The following is a 14950-nucleotide window of genomic DNA, read 5'->3' on the forward strand; positions in this document are numbered from 1 at the left end:
CATAAGGCATTTCGATTAACTCAATGTAGACACGCGAGTTTAAAATTGTACACATGGAAACATGGCTGTGTTTATGGATTTGAATATTAGTTACACAACCGATAAAAAACGACTTCAGAATGTTATTGCAACAGCAGCGCACCGTAACTATGTTTGATCTTTTTCACATTTGCAAAACTGTTTAACTAGCACAAACCTTTATGCATAAAGCCATGGCTACCTGGCTAACGTTATGTTAGCTAGCTAGCAGCTCACCGTAACTAGCTATGTTTTATCTTGTTCCCATTTTCAAAACTGTTAAGCTAACACTAACTTCAGATTCGCTGATTCGTCTTTGCTAACGTCTACGCGCTAGTTCATCGCTTGAGGCAACCCTCAATATGTCGTCGTACGATGGACCAGACCTAGCTGAAAGATGTCTTGATTGATTTGCTAATCAAGTACTGTAATGTTTTCATGTTTCAGTTGGATACTCCACAGTTGCCATCAATTATGTGGTTGATTTGCAACAAAATAAACAGGTAGGCTCGGTGTTCCCTGTTTTATAACTCACCAAGTCAAGAGAGCTGTCCTCAATTTGTTAATAACATTTGTTTGCTTATGTTTACAGGGAATTGGCAAACCAAAATGTGTCTCAGAGCTGTATGATACATTCCCCATAGTGCAGGTAGTGTGGAGTAATAGTAATGTTGATATATAAGGTAATACTTTTTCATGATGATAGCTATCACATTTCTCCATGCATTGGGATAATAACTAAATATATTTGCTCTTTTTTTGCACAGGGTAAATCCAGAACAATCAAGGTTTTAAACCGACTGACAGTTGTGGCCTCAGACCCATCACACTTTGTGAGTCCAATATACACTGTACAAAACATTAGGAACACCTTTTGTACTATTGAGTTGACCTCTTTTGCCCATAGAACAGCCTCAATTCGTCAGAGCATGAACTCTACACAAGGTGTCGAAAGCGTTCCACAGGGATGCTGGCCAGTGCTTCCCACAGTTGTGTCAAATTGGCTGGATTTGGGTGGTGGACCATTCTTGATACACACGGGAAACTGTTGTGTGAAACCCAGAATCATTTCAATTCTTGACACTCAAACCGGTGCGTCTGACACCTACTACCATACCCCATTGAAAGGCACTTAAATCTTTTCTTGCCCATACACCCTCTGAATGGCACACACACAATCCATGTCTTAAAAATCATTTTTTGACCTGTTTCCTTCCCTTCATCTACACTGATTGAAGTGGATTTAACAGGTGACATCAATAAGGGATCATATCTTTCAGCTGGTCAGTCTGTCATGGAATGAGCAAGTGTTTCTAAGGTTTTGTACACTGTGTGCAGTAGAAGTTTAAACATTTGCTGACAGTATTCATATTTGAATGATTTTTCAAATAACATCTGTCCCTTCCCAGAGACCAACTGCAGAGTACAAAGCCTATGACTTAGTGGCTGTCTATCCTAAAACAGAGAAGTTGTTTCATGTAAGTACATTTTTCAGCATCATTATCCACTACTGACAATGTATGTTAGGATGACCCTCTGCTCATTTTGGTGTTCTACTTGTTTCAATAGGCAGCTTGCATGACATTCGATGTTGACATCATCTGTGTAGCAGTGACAGAAAAACAACCCTTCTTTTTCAAAAGATCTCCAGTAAATGGGGTAAGTATGTATACAGTGCCTTGCAAAAGTATTCACACCCCTTGGTTTTCTTCACATTTTATTTTTACAGTGGGATTAAAATTGATGTTTTTTTTTTTTGTCAACAATCTACACACAAAGTACTGTCAGTGGAATTTTTTGGGGGGATAAATTCATAACTACAATATAGTCGTTGCGTCAGTATTCATCACCTTTGTTTAGGCTAGCCTAAATTAGTTCAGGAATAAAAATGTGGCTTAAAAAAAATCACATTAAGTTACATGGACTCTGTGTGAAATAATAGGGGTTGACATGATTTTTGAATGACTAACCCTTCCTCTGTCCCCCAATAAATACATCAGTCAAGTATTGAATTTCAAGCACAGATTCAATTACAAAGACCAGGAAGCTTTTCAAAAGCCTCATGAAGAAGGGCACTAAGGTTATATTGCAAAGGAATACACTTTTTGGCCTGAAAGCGAGGCCTTCCGTTTGTGGCAAATCCAACACATCACTGAGTAACTGCCTCATTTTCAACCATTGTGGTGGCTACATCATGGTATGGGTATGCATGACATTGGCAACTACTGGGGAGTTTTTCCAGGATAAAAAGAAACGTGGTGGCGTTAAGGACATGCAAAATCCTAGAGGAAAACCTGGTTGTCTGCTTTACACCAGAGACTGGGAGAATTATGAAAATAATAATGGACAAATATTGCAGTCCAGGTGTGAAAAGTTCTTATAGACTTACCCAAGAAGACAGCTGTAATCGATGCCAAAAGTGTTTCTAACATGTATGCAACAACTATATTTTAGTTATATCATATACATGTTCTTCCAATTTGACATTAGAGTATTTTATGTATACGAGGGGTCTGAATACTTTTGCAAGGCACTTGTCAGTATTTGAATTAACAACTTATTTGGTGACGCACTTACGTCTTGTTTCTTTTGGTTGGAGTGGATACCTTTAAAAATATATATATAGTAAAAGTGATGTAACTTATTTTTGTCAGGCAATTGAAAGAGGTGTGTTCTTTGAAATAAGTTACGCACCTGCAATCCGAGACTCCACCATGAGAAGATACACCATCGCAAATTCCATCAGTCTCGTGGAGATGTGCAAAGGAAAGGTAAACAAATACACCCATCGCGGTTCATTGTTCACCTGTTAATCCACCTACCATTTTCAAGCGGTGCGTGTAACCGCAATGTTTTCTTTCAAATAGAATGTAATTGTGACGAGTGGGGCAGAAAAGGTAAGATAGAAATTAGATATTGTCTTACCCTCTTAGATGACAATCATATGAACCTTGAGCATGTTAACATCATCCTGAAATGAACCTTACTAATGTAAATGTGTTTTTTGTCCCTCCTTGTTCAGCCCCTTGAGTTGAGAGGACCCTACGACATTGGCAACTTGTATCCTTACATTACCTTCTACAGTACTTGATGTAGGCTACTAGAATAGAGTGCAGACTTATGCAGGTGTGATGAGGCCAACCTGTGTCAGTGCTGTTGTCCTGAATGAAGCCTAGAGGCCTACTTTTTGGCCTGTCCGAAGGAGATGGAAAATCTGCAATCTCCACCAACTGTCGCTCAGTCCACTTACATGGAGGTGAATAGGCTGCTGTTTATTGGTCGATCAATTGAATATGTTGTCAAATCACAAATGTTATCTTCACTTGGGCAACTCACTGTCCCATTTAACCATCTATGGAATGTTCTTTTTGTAATTTATCATGTAACACTGTCATTAAACTATATTTATTACATGTTTATCAGTCTCAAAGCAGAATTTGTGGCACAGGAAAACCAATTAATGTACTGTGTTGTCATTACAGAAACAAGAAAGACTGCCTTGGGTATTGTACACACTATGAAGAAAGACCAGCCATTGACTGAGAGACAGGAGGATGTTCCAGCATCAAAGAGGGCTAAGATTGAGACTGCATAGTAGAAAGTAAAATACCTTTGGATGAATAGAGAATGTGTTTATGTAAATGCCCTTTTATGAATATCCTTATTTGTGTTAATGTGACTGTTTTCTAATGGTCAGTGGTTATATAGTATGTCATGGATCAGCAACTATGATGATGCTTGTTCGTTTTAGACAAAATAATCAAATTCAGATAGCAAAGGCAGTGCTGTCTATTTAATACATTTACAGGTAAACATGTAAATACAAAAACATACTTCAGGAAGTGTATTAATATACTACACACGCATTTTCAAATCCTGTATTCTCACTGACTACCACAAAACCAGGTTGAAGCCACAGGCTTGCTTTCTGCGGAACAGTATTGTTTTTTCTTTTTACATTAAAGACAAATGAAGAATGTATCAATTCAAAGTCATTTATTTCTAAAATGTGAATGTATACTATAGTCATGCTGATGTCATAAGGCAAGTCACATTTTCCAAACGTTGAACTTTCTCTTTCCCCCCCATAGTTCATTTGTCAACCTTGAGCATTTCAGACTTCCAATAAGCTGCCTATAAAGAAACAAACATCCTTGGGAGCAAATGCAGTTATCTCAAAGTTCCAGACCAAACATCTGCTAGTTCACAAAAATTGACTCCGGTCCTTGAAGTCAGCCTAGCGTAAATTAAACCAAAGATGATCTATTGACAAGATAGTCGCATGACCTCTCTAACAATGGAGAGGGCTTATCTCACGCAGACAGATTGTGGGCTGAGTAAATCCTCTCCCTTCGCCTCTTCATCTATGATGAAACCTTGGAGGCTGTATGTCTTTAATCAACAGATAAATAATCACTTTGACAACTACTCTGCACAAAGGAACTGGGCTATCTTTCACTGTTATCTACTCATTCTGAGTGAGTTGCGACCTGTATAAAATGCAATTTAACTGAACAGGACTCTACTTGACTTGACTGGAGTTTTTACATCATCCTTGAAGTTGCTGAGAATCGATTTAGCCCCACTCTGCCACTCCAGAGTGCTTTCTAATGGTGACTTTCCCACCTGTGTTGGAGAAAAACAAAGATGTATTCATTATCTCAATAGTAGTTAGTGGTATGTTACAGCAATAACTTTTGACTGATGTTTTCTTGTGATTTGATATTGGATGTATTTCTTCTGATCTCAGATTAAATCTTACTCATCACCACAAGATGGCACTGTTCATGGATAAATCCTGTCACCTTTTGCTATCACTAGTATGATTCTCTGAATACATGTAAGTAAGCCTTAAAGCAAATTTTTCATTGTATTTTTCAAACAAAATACCACATTCTATACTACATTATAGATTGAAGTTACAAGTTTGCTGTCAATGTTAGTAAAGTACTTACACAATTCTTGAGTTTTGGATTGGCTCCATGAAGCAGGAGTAGTTGGATGATTTTGAATCTGTTTAGTCTCACTGCATCGTGCATGGGAGTATCTCCTTCCTGTGTAAAAAAATAAACAAAACCATAGTTAAAGACCCATTACATTGGTGTTTCATACTTAGTTAAGCAATAAAGCCCGGGGAGGTGTGGTATATTGCCGATATATCACAGCTAAGGGATGTTCTTATGCACAACACAGAGTGCCTGGATACAGCCCTTACCCGTGGTATATTGGCAATATACCACAAACCCCCAAGGTGCCTTATTGTTATTATAAACTGGTTACCAATGTAATTAGAACAGTACACATATTTTTGTGTCATACCCATGGTATACGGTCGACTATACCACGGCTGTCAGCCAATCAGCATTCATGGCTTGAACCACTAATTTTATAATTCTGATTAGATTCTAAGGTATATATATCGGAGTAAATGAATTCCCACACTGAATGAGAATAGCTCACCCTGTCTTTGGCATTGACGTCAGCTCCACAGTGCACTAGTTGTTCAGCACATTCATAGTGACCGGTTCTCACTGCAACATGAAGGGGAGTGCTGCGGAGCTAATGAATGAACAAAGAAACATTTACAAATGTAAGATCTTCATTTGAACACCCTGTTGCAGGATAACTTTCCTGCAATCCAGGAAATGTCAAACTTGTAGCGTGTTTAAGGTTTAAAGGCTTCTGAAGTTTCTATTTTCCACTTTGACATTTCAGACTTCATTTTCTCTTCCGGAAAATGTATCAACCCCTACAAAAATGTAAATGAATTATAATCCACATTATTTTCCAGCTGTAACAAACTGGCTCAAATTAAGATCTGTAAGGATAAATCACATTGAACCTAATCTCAGTTCCAGGTTTGTCATGAGAGATTATATTGGCCCTGATGCATTTAGTCATATTTGTGCGTGTTCTGACCCACAGTGGCATGTTAGCTTTGTGTTCTGTAGTCTTACCTTATCCCTGGCAGAGAAGCTGCCGTCTTGGTTGAGCAGCAGTTGTAACACAGACATGCTTCCTCCTCGGCAGGCAGAGTGGACAGCAGTAGCATCCAGCTAATGAAGGCAACCAATGGGATTATACATTATAGAAAAATTCACCTTGTTTTTCTCTGTTCCTTTCTCATCAACACCAACTGATTTTACAGTAAAGGATCAAAGACTGCAATATATTGCCCAGAGCTTGCCACCCGTGGACCTGCAGTTATTTTTAGCTTTTCCATTAAAGTACCTTGTCTTTGTACTCAATTGAAGCTCCAGCCTCCAGTAGCCTCTTCACAACATCCACGTGTCCCTGCATGCAAGCTCTGTGCAGGCCTGTGCGTCTGAACTGTAAAGGAAGGAGGATATTGCATTACAACACACTACACACGATGACACAGCTGAGCTGAGGTGCATTGGCAAACTTCAGCTTAGTCGGTGTTGTCTAAACACTCACATTGTCACAAGCGTTGATATCTCCCGATTTTTCCAGATACCTCTCGATCAATGGCAGTTTGTTCTCCTCGCAGGCCTTGAAGAAATCTTCCTCATTCACATAATAAGGCTGCAAGGAGAGATGGTGATTCAGCTGAATGTAGCCAGGGGCAGACTGTCAGAAATGCCAGATGGGCTAGTCCATTTTTAGCCCAGTGGGCCTGTCTAACTTGTTGGGGGGGGGGGTTTTGCGCAAAATTATAATTATTTCACTAATAATGGGTGCCTCAAGGAAAAAATGGGCCAGTGTGTTTGAAATGCCAGGGCCAATTTCTGGTCCCTGTCCACCCCTGAACGTAGCAGTTACTTAGTAGTTATCAGTCTTCTTATGAAGGGTCAAATCTTATTAATTGCCTCTATTCTTAAATCTCAAATTAGATTCTTTATCAATTCAATTCAAGGGGCTTTATTGGCATGGGAAACATATTTTAACATTGCCAAAGCAAGTGAAGTAGATAATATACAGAAGTGAAATAAACAATAAAAATGAACAGCAAACATTACACTGACAGAAGTTCCAAAAGAATAAAGACATTACAAATGTAATATTATGCATATATACAGTGTTGTAATGATGTGCAAATGGTTAACGTCATCCTACTCAGCTACTAGGCCTGTCTTACCACAGTCTCTGGTGGGGGTGGTGGCTTGCAAACTTGTACTCTTCTCGCTCTCTTTCTTGACTTCCTCAGTTGCAGAATATTCTGGAGGTCATCAATTGTCTCTAACCTCAGATGTCCAGATTTGTCTACCTGCAGAATCAAACATTTAAAGTAGAGAGATGTTATACATCTTGCCCTCCTATGAAGTTGCTTCGCAATTGAGGATTTAATACTTGGTACCATGATCTTTATGATTACTCTTTTTGTGCCAAAACCACTGTAGCAAATTCACAGGGTTGCCCAACCAAGATTCAAACCGCAACCTTATGTCTGTCAATTCAACACATAAACATACCTCATTAGGGCTGAACCTCTTAACAAGGTCGCTGGCATTGCACTAAGGCTGCTACGATAGTATTCGACTTACATTTAAATTCAAGGGGACATCCGTGTTAGCCAGGCTGTCCTTGTGAGATCGCAGGTCATCTTGTTTCTCCTGGTTAACTGATGTCTCGTATTCTCCCTCTGAATACTCCTCTTCTCCAGGCTCGTTGCCCTCGCATTTTTTGGCGGTAACCTTGAATAGAAAACACTGTATTAGGAATATGTGAGCAACTGAGACAATCCTGTGTCCTGTGACCCCATGCCCATTGGCATCTGTGATAGAGGGAGTGAGTAGAATACATCCAACAGCAGATGTAAGAAGGCTTTTCACAGAGAATTTCAGTCTTCATGTGATTATCGTTCTCAAACTGTTACTGTAGAAGTTAATATTCCTCTCAGAGTTGTTGAGGTTGCAGCTCAGCGTCATGAACACAGTCCAACATCCGAAATCCTAATTGCAGACTCTAACCCTAAATTCTTTGCTACTGTGGTCATTCTGTGGATCACTATAAAAATCCAGTGGAACGAAAGCCGATAGCTTTCGAAAAATTGTCAGAGGAATTGTTACATACCACTCCACTGTTGGAGCTAGGAACACAAGCATTTCGCTACACCTGCAATAACATCTGCTAAATATGTGTATGTGACGAATAAAATTTGATTTGATTTGAAAAAGACATAAAAGACCCACTCTTTGAATACCCATCAGCTCAAATCCCCAGTCAATGGTCAGTGTCAACTGTCTGTGTTCTACGTTTGCAGGCCTCAGTTCAACGTCTTATATGTGTTTGATGCCGGCAAGCAATGAGATCATGTTCTAACCCGGGTGTCTCGCCTGGCTCCGCCACAGGGCAAGGGTTCCTGTCACGGCCCCGCTGGCACGTTTGGGAGAAGGAAGGGGTGAGTTGAGAAAGCCATGGGACTGAGTCGGATGCCTTTGGCTGCCATCGCCTCTGTCAGTCAGTACCAGGAATGGAAGTGAAACCTGAATTGCGTAACCAACTCTATGACTACATGTCGCCATGCACGGTGACCAAAGGCTCCAGTCATGTAATGGCCTTCAACTCCCCCCTCTTACAGTTCCCATCAACAGCTGGCCCCGGGCCCAGTAGCATCTGCCACATAGAACATACTGTAACTACAACCCTCAGCTACGACACAGACAGGACAGGAAGGGATGACTTAGTAGGCTTACAGCATCCAAACATCTATTTATACAAATCAATGACTTGTGTTCTGTGTTCTACTACCCCACGACATATTATGTACAGACTGATATGAGTAGTTGTTTGTTTCTCAGTGGGTCTACTGACTGACGGACGGACGGTCTGCATTTTCTGTGTCGTTTTTATCTTATTGGATTTCTGTACCATTGCATTACTTACACTGGTCAATAAAATGATTACTACCTGAAACTCACAGGAGGTTGGTGGCACCTTAATTGGGGACAATGGGCTTGTGGTAATGACTGGAGCGGAATAGACGGAATGGTATCAAATAGATGATTTCCATGTGGTTGATACCATTCCATTTGCTCAGTTCCGGCCATTATTATGAGCCGTTCTCCCCTCAGCAGCCTCCTGCCCTGAAACAATTTTTAATGGAGCCTGTGATAAATCAAATCAAATGTTATTTGTCACATGCTCCGAATACAACGAATACAACCTTACTGTGAAATGCTTACTTACAAGCCCTTAACCAACAATGCAGATTTAAGAAAATAGAGTTAAGAAAATATTTACTAAATAAACTAAAGGCATAAAAATATATAAGTAACACAATAAAATAACAATAACGAAGCTATATACAGGAGGTACCTGAGTCAATGTGCGGGGGTACAGGTTAGTCGAGGTCATTTGTTCATCTTTCTACTGAGTCACATGGACGTGTTTAACAGCTGTCGTATTTTTACAAGCACACACTAATCTGTAGAGCTCAAAATGAACAAGTGAAACATAGCTAATTTTTAATGGTTACACCGGACTAATCCAGCCTGTCACAATTACCTTATTCCCATGTCCAATTGATAAATAGCACCATAAATGTTATCTTTAGCAATGTGGGTGGCGCAGTATTCGGGCATGTCTCAATTCTACTGAGAATATGTCTCGGTGACACAGAACATTAAGATGTAACCATTACATCTACATGTAAAATGTGTCTCTCGCCCTGACATAGAAGAGACTACTTTATTAGGACTTTGACGATGTCTGTAAAGACCTGCATGCCTCTTAAAGATCCTATTCATTCTAAAGGACAAACAGCACTTCAGCCTCTTTTTTAAAAATAGTTGCGATACCTGCTCCCAAAGATACTCTCAGTTTTCTTTCTTAAAACTTTGTGCAGTACGCCTAATAGTTATTTCACTTTTCACTGAAGTGAGATTCCATGATTGGGAACATTTTAGAATCTCCACCTGTTCTTGTTTTGTATCTAAGTGCCTGTTTGATTCACATCGATTGGAACTTGAATAGTCTATCCTGTTGATGTAATACCATGAACTGCACGTGTTTACAGCGCAGTGGGCGGACATGGTTGCATCTCAATTGCTCTCTGATCAAGTGATCATTAACCCTACCATACATCACAATGAAAACTTTAAATATGTAACACAAACCAATTGGATTACTATTATAATAATAACTTCACAAATATTTGCGCAGTATTTGTAGTATAATTAAACACGTGCTGATGAAAATAAAACTAGCCTGGTGAAACCAGCCTGATCTCGGAGTTCACCATTCAATTTGACCAGGCTAGAAAAAAAAAAAAAAGACCCACAAACACTGAAAGGCAAATATAAAAAACATCCAAAAGCTTAAAGATCAACATTCAAGTAGTGCCATGGATATTATCAGTATCCATATTTGATTACAGTTGGTAAACAGTAGATATTATAATCCATGTTCGTACCAAACCCCTCACAGCTACTGTTAAGAACCTTTACAGCAATGCTGGTTGATTTGACAGGCTGTAAAGCAACATTTTGTCATTGTATCATCAACCAACATTGCACATCATTATTGTCAAAGTTGTTTGATTAAGTTGTTTGATTATATGAATACAGTATATTTACATTTTCTGCAGTGGCAGGATCCATGGCCTCAAGTTGTCCCTGCAAGGGTCTCTCTCTACCTGCTGGTATAGTTTCTCAGTTCAGCCCTGTATTGACAGGTGAGGGGGATATGATCTCTTGTGCTGTCAGCTCAAAATCTTACTCCTGTGGGGAGGTTGGCCCTCTTGAAAACATTGCTTTACAGCCTGTCTGCTACATCCAGCCAATCACATCCCTCCCTCATCACTTACCTCTAACGCTGGAACGACCGTGAGATACGTCACTCCTGCTTACCTCCATCCTCATTTGGCAAGTTATGTTTTTTTTTGCATTTCTCATCTTTAATCTCCACTTAGTGTTTTTGTTAATTTTCTTTAATTTTATAAACTTTTTTAATACAGTGTCATACTTTCTTTTGTTACAGCAAAAAGTCACTCCTTGAAAATGTTTACCTGATGGTAGTTGAAGATGTAATCCGGGCAGGAGTGAGCTATCAACATAAATGGGTGACAGGACATCGACGTACATAAGGACTGAGATACAGTTTCAGAACAACATACAAGTGAACAAGATATTTTCATGTTGTCAAGTTGTAAAAGTGTTGTCATGAGCCACGGCATGAGTGGAATAACAAGCAAGCAGAACAGAAACAAAACCCTTGACCCGAAAGCTTAATAATTTTTTTTAAATACAAAAGAAATAAACAAATATTCAACCTATTTATGCAGGTTAGTTTGTTAGGTCTTGTGCTCGGAGACTGCAGCAAATAGAGTTTCTAGTTTAAAAAGTTAGCAATTTTATGAATTATTTAATGAATTATTTTAAAGGTTTGGTTGTTTTTAAATCAATAAAGACTGTGCTCTGTCTTCCAGTTTAAACACGTACAGCATAGTGGTAATGGGATTTAGGATGACAGGGCTGGTTCCCCAGACTCAGATGAAGCCTGGACTAAAAAGCAATTTAAATATAAAATCTCCATTGAAAAAGGTTTTAGTCCAGAAGTAGGTTTTCAGACATGAAAAGTCTGACATTGTCCAATAAATATTACTTTATCATGAGGTAATGTTCTTTAAACTCTAGCTGAAGTGGCAATCCTATCTCTGGCATGGTTGGCATACTTTTTGGATAGGGAATGTTGAATAGGACAATAAAACTATAAATAATATGGCAGACATAAAAAGACCACCAGCACAGGGATCAGGGGTGAACTTCTACCTCCTTGCACATCTTTCCTCCCCTCAGAGTGTCACGTGGATTCTTGTAAAACTAAATCTGTAATGCAACACGGCTGAAGGGCCAGTCTCTTTGCATATCAATACCTCTCATTCCTTGACCCTTTAACTGGTTATACCATCTGCTCTGTGCCTTTAAGAGAGGGCCAGGTATGTCAGATCACCCACCACCCACCTTGACATAAAACAGAGTTTGTTCCGTGCTATCTTCATCAAATTTCAGGGACTGTTGAATAAGTAGGATTGATTGCACATAGAATTCAAACAATGCTTGAGGAAAGCATTGAGATTCACCTAGAGGTTTCAGTTTTGTTTAATCTGAGGCACAGCACACATTTTAAATTACTCTGGAGTCTGGACATGTGAATGTGGTTTGATGATGCCATGGAGTTGTGTTGTATGTTGTGTGTAACTTAAGAAATGCATGTTGTTTTAATGGCGCCGGAGAGGATGGCTGCCGTTTTATTGGCTCTTAACCAACCATGCTATTTTGTTAGTTTTTTCGCATTGTTTGTAAATTGTTTTGTACATAATGTTGCTGCTACCGTCTCGTATGACCGAAAAGAGCTTTTGGACATCAGAACAGCGATTATTCACCTTAAATTGGACAAATAATTTAATGAGAGGGATGTACTCCAGACACCCAAACAGGCTCTCATCCCGGTCATTTGCAGGAGAAAGAGACGGAAGAGGTATCGCGGAAGGAGATTGGGGTGCCTTGTTGAGGATCCACCAACAAGTGGCTAATCTGCCTTTGCCATCGGTCCTATTGGCCAACGTACAATCGCTGGATAATAAATTGGACAAACTAAAAGCACGTATATCCCACCAATGGGACATTAAAAACTATAATATCTTATGTTTCACCAAGTCGTGGCTGAACGACGACATGAATAACATTCAGCTGGCGGGTTATACACTGTATCGGCAGGATAGAACAGCAGCCTCTGGTAAGACAAGGGGTGACGGTCTATGTATATTTGTAAACAACAGCTGGTGCACGATATCTAAGGAAGTCTCGAGGTTTTGTTCGCCTGAGGTAGAGTATCTCATGATAAACTGTAGACCACACTATCTACCTAGAGAGTTTATCTGTATTTTTTGTAGCTGTCTACATACCACCACAGACCGATGCTGGCACTAAGACCACACTCAATGAGCTGTATACCACCATAAGCAAATAGGAAAACGCTCATTCAGAGGCGGCGCTCCTAGTGGCCGGGGACTTTAATGCAGGGAAACTTAAATCAATTTGACCTAATTTCTATCAGCATGTTAAATGTGCAACCAGAAGGAAAAAAACTGTAGACCACCTTTACTCTATACACAGTGACACGAACCTACCAGACGAGCTAAATAACTTCTATGCTCGCTTCGAGGCAAGTAACACTGAAACATGCTTGAGAGCATCAGCTGTTCCGGACAACTGTATGATCACGCTCTCCGCTACCGATGTGAGTAAGACCTTTAAACAGGTCAACATTCACAAGGCCGCAGGACCAGACGGATTACCAGGATGTGTACTCCGAGCATGCGCTGACCAACTGGAAAGTGTCTTCACTGACATTTTCAACCTCTCCTTGTCTGAGTCTGTAATACCAACATGTTTCAAGCAGACCACCATAGTCCCTGTGCCCAAGAACACTAAGGTAACCTGCCTCTTAAGATGACGCCGAAGAGGATGACATGACCGTTTTACATGTCCGTAACCAATTGTGCTATTTTGTTTGCGTTGTTTGTAACTTATTTTAAAATGTATGTTGTGTTGCTGCTACCGTCTCTTATGACTGAAAATAACTTCTGGACATCAGAACTGGGATTACTCACCACGCACTGGAAGAAGCTTTTTCCTTTAACGACTCCGACGAGAAAGATATACTGCTCTCCCGGGAACAGGCCCAGATCCCCGTCATTTGCGTGAAAAAAAGACAGAGTAAAAGAGGACACAGATCGGGCTGCCTTTGAGAATCCGTAGGTGAGCAAGTAAACTCCCATTGCCATCAATTCTACTTGCTAACATGCAATCATTGGAAAATAAAATTGATGACCTACGATTACGATTATCCTACCAACGGGACATTAAGAACTGTAATATCTTATGTTTCACCGAGTCGTGGCTGAACGACGACACAGATAATATAGAGCTGGAGGGATTTTCAATGCACAGGCAGAACAGAGAAGCTACGTCTGGTAAGACGAGGGGTGGGGGTGTGTGTCTTTTTATCAATAACAGCTGGTGCGCAATGTAATATTAGACATCGCGCACCAGCTGTTAGGGTTAGGGTTAGGTAAGAGTACCTTATGATAAGCTGTAGACCACACAATCTACCCAGAGAGTTCTCATCTATATTATTGGTAGCCGTCTATTTACCACCACATACCGATGCTGGCACTACGACCGCACTCATCCAACTCTATAAGGTCATAAGCAAACATGAAAATACTCACCCAGAAGCGATGCTCCTAGTGGCCAGGGACATGAATGTAGGAAAACTTAAATCGGTTTTACCACATTTTTACCAGGATGTCACATGTGCAACCAGAGGGAAAAACTCTAGACCACCTTTACTCAACACAGATGCATACAAAGCTCTCCCCCGCCCTCCAGTTAGCAAATCTGACCATAATTCTATCCTCCTGATTCCTGCTTACAAGCAAAAACTAAAGCAGGAAGTACCAGTGACTCGCTCAATACGGAAGTGGTCAGATGACATGGATGCTACGCTAAAGGACTGTTTGCGAGCACAGACTGGAATATGTTCCGGGATTCATCCAATGGCATTAAGGAGTATACCACCTCAGTCATCGGCTTCATCAATAAGTGCATCGATGACGTCGTCCCCACAGTGAGCGAACGTACATAACACAACCAGAAGCCATGGATTACAGGCAACATCCGCATTGAGCTAAAGGCTAGAGCTGCTGCTTTCAAGGAGCGGGACACTAATCCGGACGCCTATAAGAAATCCCGCTATTCCCTCGGACGAACCATCAAACAAGCAAAGCATCAATACAAGATTTAGATTGAATACTACTACACCGGCTCTGACGCTCATCGGATGTGGCAGGGCTTGATAACTATTACAGACTACAAACGGATACCCAGACGTGAGCTGCCCAGTGACGTGAGCCTACCAGATGAGCTAAATGCTTGCTTTGAGGCAAGCAACACTGAAGCATGCA

General features: G+C 40.3%; 2 protein-coding genes across 2 annotated transcripts; one reads left to right on the forward strand and one right to left on the reverse strand.

The window, feature by feature from the left end:
* The first annotated feature begins 11 nt into the window (after positions 1–11).
* Positions 12–3999, forward strand: LOC139570123 (ribonuclease P protein subunit p30-like). Its single transcript, XM_071391682.1, has 11 exons — positions 12–143; positions 466–521; positions 611–667; positions 786–851; positions 1428–1496; positions 1588–1677; positions 2673–2789; positions 2886–2915; positions 3041–3078; positions 3195–3274; positions 3501–3999. The coding sequence occupies exons 1-11, from the start codon at positions 62–64 to the stop codon at positions 3611–3613; spliced, it is 798 nt and encodes a 265-aa protein (XP_071247783.1). The 5' UTR covers positions 12–61; the 3' UTR covers positions 3614–3999.
* Positions 4000–10698, reverse strand: LOC139570122 (ankyrin repeat domain-containing protein 1-like). Its single transcript, XM_071391681.1, has 9 exons — positions 10557–10698; positions 7524–7673; positions 7118–7246; positions 6457–6564; positions 6250–6348; positions 5976–6074; positions 5479–5577; positions 4974–5072; positions 4000–4644 (listed from the first exon to the last, which is right to left on the reverse strand). The coding sequence occupies exons 1-9, from the start codon at positions 10578–10580 to the stop codon at positions 4525–4527; spliced, it is 927 nt and encodes a 308-aa protein (XP_071247782.1). The 5' UTR covers positions 10581–10698; the 3' UTR covers positions 4000–4524.
* Between the last annotated feature and the right edge of the window lie 4252 nt (positions 10699–14950).

This window comes from Salvelinus alpinus, chromosome 3 (genome assembly GCF_045679555.1).
Source record: "Salvelinus alpinus chromosome 3, SLU_Salpinus.1, whole genome shotgun sequence".
NCBI lineage: Eukaryota > Metazoa > Chordata > Actinopteri > Salmoniformes > Salmonidae > Salvelinus > Salvelinus alpinus.

Excerpts from the sequence above, each read along its gene's own strand:
- LOC139570123 (XM_071391682.1), top strand. The coding sequence starts at position 62 with ATGGCTGTGTTTATGGATTTGAATATTAGTTACACAACCGATAAAAAA. Across the intron at positions 522-610 it reads ATTTGCAACAAAATAAACAG|GGAATTGGCAAACCAAAATG; the intron begins GTAGGCTCGGTG and ends TTATGTTTACAG. Across the intron at positions 2,916-3,040 it reads TGACGAGTGGGGCAGAAAAG|CCCCTTGAGTTGAGAGGACC; the intron begins GTAAGATAGAAA and ends CTCCTTGTTCAG.
- LOC139570122 (XM_071391681.1), bottom strand. The coding sequence starts at position 10,580 with ATGGATCCTGCCACTGCAGAAAAT. Across the intron at positions 6,565-7,117 it reads CACCCCCACCAGAGACTGTG|CCTTATTATGTGAATGAGGA; the intron begins GTAAGACAGGCC and ends CTCTCCTTGCAG. Across the intron at positions 6,349-6,456 it reads ATATCAACGCTTGTGACAAT|TTCAGACGCACAGGCCTGCA; the intron begins GTGAGTGTTTAG and ends CTTCCTTTACAG.